The 14582-nt window shown below is 48.5% G+C and overlaps 1 protein-coding gene across 8 annotated transcripts in view; it reads left to right on the top strand.

Moving 5' to 3' along the window:
• LOC124069129 (disco-interacting protein 2 homolog C) overlaps positions 1–14582 on the top strand; it is a 112092-nt gene that overhangs the window by 65719 nt on the left and 31791 nt on the right. For 6 of the 8 annotated variants that reach the window (XM_046407942.1, XM_046407938.1, XM_046407937.1 and 3 more), the window contains 5 exons: positions 1168–1293; positions 3802–4134; positions 12232–12378; positions 13198–13317; positions 14163–14360. In XM_046407942.1, coding sequence (XP_046263898.1) covers positions 1168–1293; positions 3802–4134; positions 12232–12378; positions 13198–13317; positions 14163–14360 — 924 coding nt within the window. Of the gene's footprint in view, positions 1–1167; positions 1294–1589; positions 2200–3801; positions 4135–7032; positions 7126–12231; positions 12379–13197; positions 13318–14162; positions 14361–14582 lie in introns of those variants that run through there. The other 2 variants (XM_046407945.1, XM_046407944.1) reach the window with 2 other exon arrangements.

Here is a 14582-nt window from a genome sequence, read left to right as displayed (position 1 = left end):
TGAGGATGTGATCGTAATGCGAGGCCTTTGCTGCTCATGTTTGCAAGTCAGAGGGGGGGATCCAGTTAGGATCCTTTCCTTTGGTTTGGATGTGAGCAGATCAGCTCTGAACGTGTGATACGTCAGGCCCACATGTGGAAAGCGAAGGAACACAATTTGGTACAATGCGACACTGCATCAGTTTTTTGTGTGTGATGGGGGTCCCAGTCCCCTTCAGAGCTGCTGTAAACCACCTCTGCCGGTCTCAGAGGCTGTGTCCCAGTCCCAGCCTCGTTCAGGCCGTGGAGCCCGGTTGAGCACAGCCTCGTCGCCCACAGCGACCCAGTCGGCTATGGGTCCGTTAACTCCACGGCTAACTGAGCTAACGGTAACTTAGCGGTCGGGTTACCCTGGTGATGTGTTTTTGGAGCTATATTTGAAATCTGGCCACATTTTACACGTTTCCCCTGTGAGCCCAGTCCCCTGAGAAGACGTCCTCCTGAGGACGTTGCCTGGTGCATGTCTCTGCGGTCCGGATTTGGCACAGATCTGTGGAAGAAGCTTTGGGCCAATCCACCACAGCTCTTGCAACATGCATTGTTTGGTTTTGTTCCATCTGCTGTCCAGAAAGGATTAAAACAGGATTAACTAAGGATTTTAACTTAAATTCTCTTCAGTGGCATCTCATTCAAAATTCATTTGTAGAAATTTGCTGTGGTGACAACTGAGGTTAGCAGTAAAGACCGTGAAGACGAGCTGATATGTGAAGGTTTGAGTTGCTGGAGCAGAGAGGGACAACCTGTCTTACTTTGTCTTCACATGACGCTGGACAGTCTGAGTTTGCTCTGACAGAACACGAATGCTGTGAAAACAGTTTAACCTTTTGCAGCTCTAACAGCTTCCACTCTTCTGTGAAGGCTTTCCACAACACGTTGGAGAGTTTCTGTGGGAACAGTATTGGCCTCTGAAATGTATTGGAGCGAAAGTACCTCAAAACTGTACTTGGGTTTAATACTCCTAAAGTACTAAACATAAAGTACTACTGTGGATTCAGTTTGTCATGCAGTTTTCAGCCTGAGGTGAAGCACCGAGGGGTTTGGGTTGTGCGATGCTTCACTGCAGGTTTACAGGTCCTGCTGGGTGAATGTGACCTGACCCTGCTGTGTGTGTGTGTGTGTGTGTGTCCAGATGTGCACACAGAGGCGGTGCAGGCGGCGCTCGCCAAGCACAAGGAGAGGAAGATGGCGGTGCCCATGCCTTCGAAGCGGAGGTCCCTGGTGGTCCAGACCTCGATGGACGCCTACACGCCACCAGGTATGGACCGTCTGACGGAGTGTGAGTGAGTGGACGCTGACTTTACAGCAGAAAGATGTGTTTCATGCAGCATCGCCACATACAGATGTGGACATGCGCCGTCTGTAAGCCTCGTGACATGAATACAGTTGTTTTCATACCCTCGATTAAAACCATCGCACGCTTGCCGTCACGTTTCACTGATGCTAAACCATCTCAGTGAACCTGCATGGAACCTGACCAGGTGTGTTGTGTTCACTGACGTCAGGAATGGCAGAGCAGTTAAAAGATATTTATGAGATGTTTTTAACTTCCATCAGGCAGTCGTTGCAGTAATCGTAAACTGGCGAAAAGTTCTGAACCTGCCAGCAGCTGCAGACTTCAACTGTCTGCGATAAATTCAGAAATTACAATTTGCAAAATGTCACATCTAATGATAGCAGGGGATCCATCATGATATGTCAGGTACCTGCCCTCAGTTTCAGTCGTGTGCGTGAGGCAACAGCTGCCTCATTTCCTCTCTGCACATACTGATGATGTTTGCTTGAGGCAGTTAGACGAATCAAACTGCAGGATTCTTCCTCGAAAGTCGAGCCAAAGCTGCCGCCTCTGACCTCCCGTGAACATCTGACACATGGACGTGTTTTAGTGCACCTGACACGTCGCACAGGTGCTTTCATCCACGTCTTTCCACTGTCGTTTAGTGAGGGAGTTAACGAGGACCTCATTTCACACACCAGCAGTTCGGCGAAGATTAAACGTGAGGCCGTCCTGTTGGCTCGGAGCAGACGCACAGAGTGATGACTCACATCAGTGGAACGTTTCCCAGAGCGAGAGCAGTTCATGACGTTCCTGAAAATGATTCCCACAAATCCTCCGACGTGACTGTTGTGAACCCGTCTGTCTCTGTTATTTTGTCCACGTCTTGTGAGTGTGTAAATGTCACTCGTAAACATACAATATGCAGTACATCCCAATAAAACACACACACCAAACAACAGCTGCTGTTCCAACACGTTTTCTACATGCACAACTCATTCATATGCAGTACTACTCTGTGCACTGCGGAGCCATCACAGAGTAGTACTGCATGTACACGTGCACAGGATTCACAGGATTTCTCTGTTTTTATTTCTGCCACTAAAGCAGGTAAACAAGCTGACACACTCACAGAAATGCACTCAGTCCGCCGTGCAGATTTAGAAAGCACATCCTGAGGGAGCCATGAAAGCAGCACGCACACACTCACACTCACACACACGCAGCCTGCCGGTGAGGTTCATTTGAGGACGGCGGAGTCGCGTGTTGCCGAGCAGCCTGTCGTGTCGTGCAGAGAAGGCGAGCGAGGCAGGGCTCCCGTGTGCTCTTCATTGGCTTTTGGCGGGTTTCTCTGAGCTGCGTTTTCTCAGCCCATCATCAGATGAGTTTGAGCTTTACGACGAGCTGCTGTGCGTCGAGGACTCGCCGCCTCTCTGCTCTCTCTGTGTTTGTTTCATGAGGTCCCGGGTTGCCTGGCAGCATCTTATTTTCGTCAACATGTTTGTGTTTTGTTGCCGGTCGTCTCCTCGGGGTCCCGCTGATAACGAGACGCACGTTTGCCGATTGAGCATGTCATCAAAGTCCCACCGCGTCCCACAGCTGCAAATGTCAGGTGTAATCCGTGACCAACAGGAAGTGTCACCTTTTAAAGTTAACACTGACCATACAAGGAATAAGAAAGTCCGCTTTCAGCATTTTCACATTTTGTCGAACTTCTTAAGCAGATTATGTGCACTGACTGTCGGGGCCGTTGTGATGATGTCCGCCACATTAAGCGTGTCAGGTGATAATACGTCCGTGTTTTCAGCTCGTTATGCTGCCCACAAGTGGCCTCAGAGTCCACAGAGTCCACCCTGTCCACCCTGTCCCACGTGGGACCTTCTGTCCTCGTCCTCCTCTATCAACAATACCACCTCATGAGCCCAGCGCCTCTGCCCACCTGATGTTCGCTCTCCCTTTAACTGACTAAAACACACATGCGCGCACACACACACACACACACACACACACACACACACACACACACACACACACACACACACCACCTGTGTGTGCAGAACTGGGTCAGCTGCTGTTGTTATTCATATCCCCACTATCAGTCTGACAGCCACGGGCATTATGGAAATCACATGCAAAACGTGCACACTCACACACACACAGACACAGACACACACACACACACTTTTAGCTTCCAAAACCAAACTTCACTCCCCCCTGTGGCGAAACAGATATGAGCTGAAATCTCTCAGGCTTCAGACAGCAGACCCCCACATCCACAGAAACGTCGACAGATTTAAAGCTTAACGCTGACGTGTGGTTAACGCTGTCGCTAACCAGATCTTTTCTTCAGTCTGTCCACGTAATGAAACCAAACTGTGCCTTGAAATACTAACAATAAGTCAATCAAGTCTAGAAATGGCAAACCTCAAAACGTTCTTTCTCATTTATTTGTCCTCCTCTGCCACGTCCATCGTCTGCTCTCCTCCTCAGATACGTCCTCAGGCTCAGAGGGCGAGGGACAGGGCGACGGCGATGAAGGGGAGGGAGGAGACGGCGAGGAAGAGGACGGAGGAGGCGGCGGAGGAACCTCGTCCAGCCGGGAGGGGAGCATCAGCATGGAGCACTGGATAAGCCGGGCCATCCACGGCACCTCCTCCACCACCACCACCACCTCGTCCACGGCCTCCTCCTCGTCCTCCTCCACACGCAGCGGGGGCAGCGGGGCGGCCGGCGGCAGGCTGGCCGACGTCCTGGCCCAACACGTTCACATCTCCGCCCACCTTCAACTCCGCCACCACCGTCATCACCACCACCACAAGTCAGGTAAGGCTCAGGACTGAGCCCTGATTGTGGAGCACGTCCAGCCAGACCGGACGCAGCATCACATTCTGACTCACATTCAGACGGGTGTTTGCTGAGCTGTGAGCAGTCTGCCATGTACATTATATTTCTATGTATTTCTCCTACTTTTTTGCTGAAGACCCAGACTCCACATAAAGAGCCTGTGGAGGTCCCCGAGTCCCAGCTTGGGATCAGCAAGGCCTTCGGAGCTTGTAAAATAAATAAAACAACTGTCCTAGAGTTCATTAAGTTGTCGGTGAAGCTGAGAGCTTTCTAATAAAAGAGTGTGTGTGTGTGTGTGTGTGTGTGTGTGTGCGTGTGCGTGTGTGTGTCTGCTGGTCGTATCAGCATGTAAAGGTGGGTTTTCTGCAGTGTTTCTGCTTCCTGTCTTAACTCCAGTCTGTTGTTATGTTTGTTTTCTGTATCCGTATTTAAGATGCTCTGCGTGTCGGTGCTCTTATTGAACTTGATTTTTCTGATTTTGGGCTCTTGAGTTTGTCATGCCTGGGTTTTTGATATGCCTTGTCTTTTGATTTCTGTCTGTGTGCCATGTTCCATGTTTGTCTCCCATGTGTTCTGCTGAAACTCAACTCAGATCTTTCACCGATGTTATCACTGGAAAAGAAAAACGTGCTAACCAAAGGACAGATTGTGAACCCTGAACCACTTTAGCTGAAGGAGCAGAGTGTGGCACCAACAGCAGCAGGGTGGAGGTTCCCCTCCAGCAGCTTCAGCCCTGGTTGTAAACCTGAAAGAGGCAAAGCGACCTGCTGCTTTGCCTCTTCCTGCCGCGTGCTGAGGTGGCGTCGTGACTAACTGCTCTGGCGGCGACACATTTGTTTTCATGCTGGCTCTGCTGGTATCCATCTCTGAAGATAATGCTTGGACAGACACAGAGGGAGCCCCCGCCGGCTCCGCCCAGCCGGCATCCAGCTCCTCCATCGCTCGCATGTGACACGAGAGCGTCGGCGCTCGCTGCTGCTTTGTTTGTTTGGGCCTGTTTAGACCGAGTTCCCGCAGTCTCAAATTAGCACATTCAGAAAGAAGGTAGTCAGTCTGGTTCAAAGGATGGGGAGGATGTTGAGGATGCTGGAGGAAAAGCTGTGTTAGAATACTGTAGCAGTCGCAAGGAAAATGAACAGTGAGGCTCCAGCCATCTTTTAAATGACTTGAACAAGAAGAGTAGAAACTGTCTCCTCCAGCTGCACTGATTAAACCTTTCAGCTGAATGTTATTGGCAGTAAGAAACCTGAGAGGAAATCCTGGAAGTTCATTGTTGACCTTTGGGGACGAGAGGAAGACTTAACAGCTTTTGGAGATTTCTTCATCACTGAATGAAACTGGCTTTTGGAGGTTTCATTATGAGACTTAAAGCTGCTCTCAGACTCCTCAGCATCAGTCTGATGAAGGTCTGAACCAACAGAGCTGAGGTGTCAGGGAAGGAAATGAGCATTGAGTCTTGAGTAGAACGAAGAAGAAAACCACCAAATTTTCTGAAAATCGGAAACACACGTAACTTGATAATCCAGCGATTACCTAATCTGACACATGATAAAAATCTCACGCATGTCTGTGACCTTTTTGATTTGGTTCATGAAGTCATTTGTCCAAACTCTTCAGTTTTAGTCTAAATCTGACAGCTACAGATGACATCACATCCTGTCTTTGTACGTGAGCTGAGCCTCGTGTTTCATTCGTCTCTTATCAGAACCGCTCTGCCTGCTGCTGCAGGTAGCCTTTAGTTCTCTTTGGTCAGTTCTTCATCACTCCTTCCATCCGGCCTCGTCCTCCTGCAGGCTGATCCCGCATCAGGACAGGATCCCCGGAGACAAGTCGGACCGACCTTTGGCCGGGTTTTGGTTCAGTAGAGCACGTCGTGTTGGTGTCATCTCTTTAGGGTTTAGGGTTTGTTTGTGCTGCTGCCAAGTGATTATTGAAAGCCCTCTAGAGACAGATGGTGCTGTTTTGATGAAAGCTGAAATGATTTTAGTCTCGCACAGCCGACGTAGTGAGCGATAAACTAAGCTAATCACACAGAGGTTGCTCCTTGGTGTGTTAGCGTTGACCGCTGTGTTGATTAGCTAAAACGTCTGGAACACCATGTGAACGACCAGCTGAAGCATACAAAGTTCCATTCTGTGATCAGATTAAATGTTTTAATTAACCTGAAAAAGAGATTAGACTGTTTAATCTGCATGCAGAACTTTGGATTTTTGTAAAAAATCAGTATTTACGTTAAATATTCAGTTAAGATGCATGTTCATGTATTAAGTAAAATCCAGAAGATTAGATGCAGAAGCCGATCAAACACTTTTCTGATCCTTTAAAATGGAGGTCAGCTGAAGCTCATTTCGGGTCTTATTCTTCGTATGTGGACGGTGGCGTCCCGTTTTGGTAGCAAGGTAGCAACCTGCTCTGTGAAAAGTTAACCCAGCGCTCACCTGGTCACTACAGGTACAAACTGGAACAAGCTAGCAGCTGTCACCTTTTCTTTTGCGGGGATTTAGTCACCTGAGTGCCAGAGGTCGATGTTCCTCCAGCCCTACTCTGCAGGGCGACCGTCACTGCACCCGTCTTCCCCGGTACCAGAGTGACAGTGGGTTAGAGCCGTCCTCCAGCTGCATTGTTCCTGGATGTATTTAAACATTTATTTCCTAAATTAATCGGCCAGTATCTGTAGAACACCTGTGTGAGTGCAGGCCTTTGTTTTCATTTCATCACAGATATGTGCAGGTGAGGAGGAACCAGAAGAGAGATTCATATGTGCAGGTCCGGCAGTGACCGGTTTTAAGCATCCAGATCTGGTCAGTGCACAGTGTAAAGTGAGGTTCCTCAATGACTGTTCAAGACCCTCCCTGCCTTCTTGTTCCTCACATGCAGGCCTTTTATCCCACCTCTCCTTGAGGAGGAGGAGGAGGAGGGCAGTGCCATCTGCTTTGGTAGAGAATGGAAGCTCTGGGCCACGACACTCCGGTAAGTTGAGATGGGATTATGGCTGGCAGAGAGCCCAGAAGAAGGCTCAGTCTCCTGCCGTCCCTTGGCTCGAGGCAGGGATGTCCTATCTGTCCCCCAGTGTCCTCCATCTTATGCTTGCTGTTCAAGTTGTGCCCCTCGCTGGTCGTCCCCCCGCTGATTGAGTCTGTGCTTTCTGATGTTGAGGAAGTATTTCAATGCTATCCTCATCAGGAATAGCATTGAGCGTTGTTGTAGATGCATGAAAGCAATGTGTTTTTGTGTGTTTTAGAAATAAAAAGCTGTTGCTCACAGCTTTTTTGAATGTGAATTGTTGATGAGGAAAATCAACAATGCTTTTAAAGAGGCTTGTATGAATAAGTCCTCCCTCGACTCAAGGTTACTCTGTTTGGCGTTGTTTATTGATTTGGCTAATTATGCAGCATGTTTTTAGTTGTTTGCCCAGCCAGAGGCAATCTGCTTTCAAAACAGCTTTTTGTCTGAGCCAGAAAGCAGATGGTGGTGGAATGTGGGCTGTCTGAGTGCTTCCTCTTCCCACGTTTGTGTTAGGCTCTGATTTTATGTAGATTCTTAAAATCCGCTGCCTGGAATCACAAATACTGAATTTATCGCCCGCTTTGGCTGAGCAACAACGGTCGTCATCAACAGTCAGACTTAAAGGGAACTTGAATGAATGCAGACTTATCGAGTAATATTCCTCCTGCATTTTAAGAGCTTCAGCCTGAAGCCTCCATCAAAAGGCTGCAGCTGACACTCTCATTTGCTGAAGTGCCTTCCTCCGGTTCTCATCGATTACATGAGACTACAAAGCGTCCCACAGTGGAGCGAACAATGAGCATACGGTTAAAGAAACGCCCAAAGATCAGACCTTTAATCAGTAATTCATCACTGTCATCACAAAACAACCTCTGATTCCATTAACACGGAGCTGGAAGTGTTCCTGTATTCAGTGTAATTAAGGCTGGATGAGGCCTGTTGGGATTTCACTGTAGCTTAGCCTGCCTGTCACTGCTTCATATCTGCCAGGGGAAAACTCAGTGGTCTCTGAGGAGCAGCAGTTCAGCAGTTGGGGAACAGCAGCTGCCTGGATGTTATTTATCAGGTGTCTGTTGACGCTGAAGCGAGGGATGTTTTTGCTGCAGGGTCGTGGATGGAAAACCGACTGTGGTTTGATAAACGTCTTTCGTTGTGGGACGTTTAAGCAGCAATACTAAAATCTGTAGCGATAAACATGACAGGAAGAGGAAACAGAATCAGACCTTAAATATTTTTAGACAGGTCTCATGATGCTCAGGATTTATCAGGAGGACAGCTGCTTCACTACAAACAGTTTCACTCTACAAATCTGTTCTCATATCAAGTCACACATTTGTTTCAGAAGGCTTGACAAGCTGCCCGTCGTACAGTAGACACCATACAACATCCTCACAGCCTAAAACTCCACCCCACATCCATTCAGCAGCTGTTAAGAGCGTTCAGTTGTGTAACATGATCTCTGTAGACCAGATGAAGTGTGCCCACATGTTGCTTGTGGTGACTTAAAAGTTGAACAAAAGGAAAAAAGGAAAAGGAATGAACCTCCAGTCTGTACTTGATTAAGGTTTGGAAAATATCTTCTCCGTTACTAACATTGACATCTGGAAGGAAATGGTCTCCAGTATCAAAGTCCCACACTTACTGTACTGTAAAGCCAGAAAGCCCCCACCCATCTACCCCATCACCCACCTTCTGCCTGCAGCTTTATGTGATGGTCTGACAGCTAACACACCACAGGTCACGATTGTCACGCTCGTCAAGAAAACATCCAAGTGTCTGACTCACTTATCCACAGCAACGCTTCAGGGAGTTACAGCGGGTATCTTAAACCAGCAGGCCATCTTTAAATCCTCCTCGGGGGGACATGGAGGTGTCCTGTCCCCAAATCAGGTCCCTCAGCCTGGTTGGTATTCCTGTAGTGAATCACCATCCTCCTCCTCAGCCAGGGATGATCTCCCTCCCCATCACACATCATCATCATAAATACATTCTGATGAGGTCATCGGACAGTCCTGCACACACACACACACACACACACACACAGAGATAAACTTCACAGAGTGCATGTCTGGTTCAGCGTAGCTCTTGCAGACAGCCCAGATGTTGCAGAGACAGAATACACAGCGTACTGCAGTAATTAGCATGCCTGTGCTGTGTGCTGAAGTATTGATATGCAGTCCCTGTCTGCAGAAAGAATTCTGTTTGGTCTCGTCGGCTTCGGCTCGGGGCTTTGCCTGGAATCATCTCCCTCCCTCCTCTTCATGTCTCTCTTTTCCCTCTTGCTCTGCATCTTTTCTTTTCCTTCTCTGCCTGTCGAGCCACATTCACTTCAGTGAATCACTTCACTTTCAGTCAGCTTTACTGGAAGATACATGACAAAAATGGGAGAGAACGAACTTTTCCAAAATCATCCCAGTGCATCAGAAGGCTGAAGCGAAGTCACTGAGCCATAGAAAACGAGATGTCAAATAACTGAAAGAAATGAACTTTTCAACACAGACAACAAAACTAGCCTGCATATAAACTGAACAGAAGTATTCTTATCATTTGGCCTTAAAGTCATGTAAGTGTCCTTCATCTCCCACAGCGAGCCGTGATGAAATATTAAGAAAGATCCCGTCTTTGTTCTGTCTGTGTTCAGTTTGTGGCTTTTGTTTCTTTAAATACACGGGCCACCAACATCGTTCTGATTGGATGAAAGCATGCAGAAATTAAAACTGGAGAAATGATCGGCCGTGGTTTTGATGACAGTCTGGTGATGGGGTTCCTTTTGTGCATGAGCAGCACTTCAGAATAAAAGCACTTGAATGTAAGCTGCACTGCTGCCTTTTCAACACAGGAACCTTGAGATGGTGAAGCTCAGCAGGCTCAAGTAGTTTGATCTGCTTTACGATGTGGTCCTTGACTTAAGCAGCAGAGCTCCAGGTGGGACGCTGAGAGGAAACGAGAGCAGGGAGGGCTGTGGTGGCCTCTCAGAGTCTGCTTCTTGGAGGATGTTTTCGGAAGCTGTGTGAAACAAAGAGGCCCGTCCTCCATGTTTGATATCCAGCCAAGTGAAAAATTTCTGAAATTAAATTTTATTAAGCCTAAGTGTGACGAGATTCACTTTGGTTTGTCAGATACCAACAAGAGCAGCAGGGTTCTCACGACTTCGGCCACTTGGGTTTCAAACAGATCTGTGAAATAACACATTTTGAAGGCATTTTCAGCAGCCCAGTCAGCAGAGTAAGATGTTGGCTCTGTGCATTTCTGTGAACATTTCATACGTGTCAGCGTTTCTGAAGTGACGTACTTCACTTGAGCTGAATTAGCTTCACATTAGCTGAATGGTGGTGGTCAGGGGTTTTCCAGTCGTGTTTGTGGCCACAAACCCATGAGTTTTTCAAGGCAGAACTTAATGGTTTTTGTGCCTGAAGCTAACCACCACGTTGTCACTGTCACGGTAAAAACAGCCACAGTATCAGCTACATACACGTTTGTAACCTGTAACTCTCTTGCAGTTGGGTTGTTTTCCATCCTCGTGAGCTCTGTGGCAGTTATTTCTGATCTCTGACCACCAGGGATCAATTAAGCAGCAATTATAAGGCGTTTCCCTTAAGCTTCACACTATGGGATCAGCCTTAACGTGCTAACAGCGTTAGCCCAATGCAGAGGGAACACAGGATGTACACAGGATGTAGAAGCAGCAGAAGATACGACTGCAGACAGACTGTAAATGCAGCAGAGGGACAGCGAAGGACCCAGCAGGCTGCACCTACGCACATCCCGGTTTAGATTCACCACACATCTTCCTCCCTGCATCATTTCATGCTCCGACCACTCAAAGTGAAGAATCCCCCGGGGCGGAGCGGTAAACACCGTTTGATGTTGATGAGCAGCAGCTGAGTCTCATGGAAGAAGTAAATGTGAAGAATCTGAGGCATGTTGGGAGCTTTGAAACGTTAGGCGCACCAGAAACACAATGGAAACGCAGCTCAAAATAGCCAGAGAAATGACCTAAAAACGAATGGAGTTGTGTTGTCCTGAGAGACGGCAGGCGTCACAGGATGTGCTGCTGCTCGTGGAGGAGACCACTGAGGGGTCTGGAGGGAGTTCAGGTGTTGGATCTGCTGTGTTTTCTCAGATCACCAAACGTCATTTTGCCTGCATGTTCCCACTCAGTTTTTCAGCAGTTTGTTTCCAAATGCTGCCTAAACAAACAGTCTGATGGATGTACAAATGCTTCATCACCGCCATTTTGACTAACATTTATTATTCATAAGCCTGAGAGTAAATCAGCGCGTTCAGAGGATTATACTTTGTGTTAGATGCAAACTGAAGTCACTTGAAGTTCAGCTGACTTCATTATTTTTATGTTATTTTTCATTTTCTCACCCGTGCTGCTCTGCAATCGGGCACAGATGTCAAATCCGCCTTCCACCAACTTCAGTGAGGAGTCGGTTCTGCTTTTGAAGTCGCAGAGGATAAAACTCCCTCAGTGCACGTTCATTTGTTTGTCAGCACAGTATTTCACTTGCAGGCCAGTTGTTTGCCTGAACATCAGTGACAGGAAGAGCCAGGAAACCAAGAGAAGGGAGGAGAAGCGTGTTGAGCTTCAGCAGACAGACGTGACAGCAAAGCGAGCCGTTAAGTTAGCTCCCGAGCTAACTTCAGTCAAAACCTCCAGCTGCTTCATCCCAACATCCTGCCAGTGCTTTTCTGTCACATGAAAACACTGTGTGGACGCCACGCTTCCACAGGCATCTCCTGCGACGTCTCGGCACACTGCAGCTGTGCTGAACGAACACCTCGACTTAGACTTCAGGTGATACCCGAGCTGGTGGTTCCTGCTCAGCTGAAAGGTCTCATTTCACTGCTTACACTCCAGCTGACACTTCAACTACTTTAAGGGCTTAACTGTTACTGACAAAAGTCATTTCAGGAAGAAAAGCTGGTGGGCACATTGAAAGTGTTTGCCTTTTCAAACAGTCCATAATTAACCCAAAACTCTGTCATGTGTGTGTGCTGTTGAGCTGTTGAGTCTCCACTGACCAGGCCTTCCCTCCATCCCCTTGTTTTCTCACATCCCAGAGAACCACTCCGCCCCTCCAGATGTCACCGGCTACACCAACACCACCACAGACGGGATCCAGGTGGAGAGAGCCCCGGGCGCCAGCACCGCCGCCCAGAGGCAGACGCCCAAATACGGCAACGCGGAGCTGATGGAGACCGGAGACGGTGAGTAACGTGTGACGTACTGTTTGGGTTTTGGTTGAATGTTATTTATGTGAAACGTGTACTCACAGACTAAAAGTGAGATCAAAAATCAAACAAAAACAAGAGGATCTTCAGCTTCTTTTGGGAGACAAACACAAAATTCATGAGTGTGAAGAGGCTGCAGGTGAGCTGAGTCAAACAGACCCGAATCCTGAGCTTTGACCCTGCAGCAGACTTCAACACGACCAGCTGAGCGTGAGCTTGATGCTGTTCAGAGATGGTCAGACGTGAAGCTCGCTGCGCCGCCTCCAAAGCAAACTCCTGTGTTTCCCGACCAACATTCAACACCGTGACTCGCCAACGCGTCTCCACGTCCTCCCACTCTGCTTTAGTCCAGTCACCAGAGGACTGAGGAGCCACAAAGAGCTCAGAGTCTCTCAGTACCCGCCTCCACGGGATTTTACTTTCCTAAAGTCTGAGTCTGCCAAAACATTTTTCTGTGTCCCGATCTCAGCGCTGAGACGCCGTCTTAAAGCTCCGCACTCACTTTAAAATCAGCCTTAATCAAAGACCTGTTTGCACTCACACTTCACCTCGTGTGCCGTCTTCACATCTCTCCCATCACGTCGCGTGGCGGCGGCGGCGGCGGCCCTGTTGATTGCTCACTTAAGGGAAATGTGCCACTTTAAAGCTGATTTAAAACTTTTGTGTGTCAGAGAGGCGACGGGAGGCGACGGCTGCCTCACATGTGTGACAGCACAATCAGGAGTCTTGGGATTCTGTTAACGCGTGTGTGTGTGCGTGTGTGTGTGCGTGTGTGCGTGTGTTCATCCTCTGCAGGTGTTCCAGTCAGCAGCAGAGTTTCCGCCAAAATTCAGCAGCTCGTCAACACTCTGAAGAGACCCAAACGGCCGCCGCTAAGAGAGTTTTTCGTCGATGACTTCGAGGAGCTCCTGGAAGGTAACGACTTCAGTCTGTTTGTGAAAGGATCTGAAGTTCTAATGTGTTTAAAACTGCTTTCAGCACAGTTTTGCGCTCATCAGTGATGCGTTTTGTGCTTTGTTGTCGTGTTTTGCCCCTCACTGCTGTGACAAATCCAGCTGATGAATATTTCTTTTTGTTTGCAGCATCAAAAGCTGCAGAGTCAGAATTTAATTCATAATTTAAGCATGAATAACAAATGTTGGAAGGGCTGAGCTTGATTCAGTGCACCACAAAAGTGTCTGATGTTAATCCAGACCTCGTCTGCGACAGGCAAACGTGATGGCTGCGTTTACGTTTTTGAAGCGTGGGCGGGAGCTGAACATGATCCAGTAAACGTGTCTTTTCCAGAAGACGTGGTTTCCTGTGAGCTTCCTCTGTGATGCAGCAATCAGAGAAACAGTTTTAAATCACAAGTGGAGACTTAAACTCGGAGTTGGGCCAGCAGCAGCGTATCCACGGTGACACTAACCGTGTGATGTCGTTAAAGGTCTTTCTGTGCAGCTGAAAGTCTTCGTCTGTAACGTGGACCTGCTAGCTGAAAGTTTAACTGAAATGAGGACCAACAAAGGCTGATAAGAGCCGGTAGACGCTCGACTGTAATGCTGCATTGGATTGAACCCGAGCAGCTAAAACAGGTGAAAATGCTTCCACGAGCAGACCCGTTTCCGAGGGGATTCGGGAGCGCACGGCGTGGACTCGTTCTCGAGTGTGTTTACGTGCGCGTGGCATCTCGGTCATGATGGGGCTTTTGGAGTCTGCGGTCTGGGATCAGACACTCGGGTTGTGCCTCTAAAAGAACTTTCACTTTGTCACTCCTCCAGTCCAGCAGCCAGACCCCAACCAGCCCAAGGCGGAGGGGGCGCAGATGGTGGCCATGCGGGGCGAGCAGCTGGGCGTCGTGACCAACTGGCCCCCGTCTCTGGAGGCGGCCCTGCAGAGGTGGGGCACCATCTCTCCGAAGGCCCCCTGTCTGTCCACCATGGACACCAACGGCAAGCCGCTCTACGTGCTCACCTACGGTAAGAAAATCAGCTCTTAAATGTTTCGCTGTGGTGAACAACGTGACTCGTTGTGACTCGCTCCCTGACTTGCACTGGCGACTCGGGTTGCCGGCTTGCTGACTGTGCTGCAGTACACACAGCGTTAGTGACTGTAGTTAATGTTACTGTGTGTTACTGCTTTATGGTTATTGTTGCAGCTCAACGCTTTCATTTATTTAGACGTATTTATTTATTTATTCA

This window comes from Scatophagus argus, chromosome 13 (assembly GCF_020382885.2).
Source record: "Scatophagus argus isolate fScaArg1 chromosome 13, fScaArg1.pri, whole genome shotgun sequence".
NCBI lineage: Eukaryota > Metazoa > Chordata > Actinopteri > Scatophagidae > Scatophagus > Scatophagus argus.
Note: the sequence above shows the minus strand (reverse complement) of the source record. Positions and strands in the feature narration are given on the sequence as shown.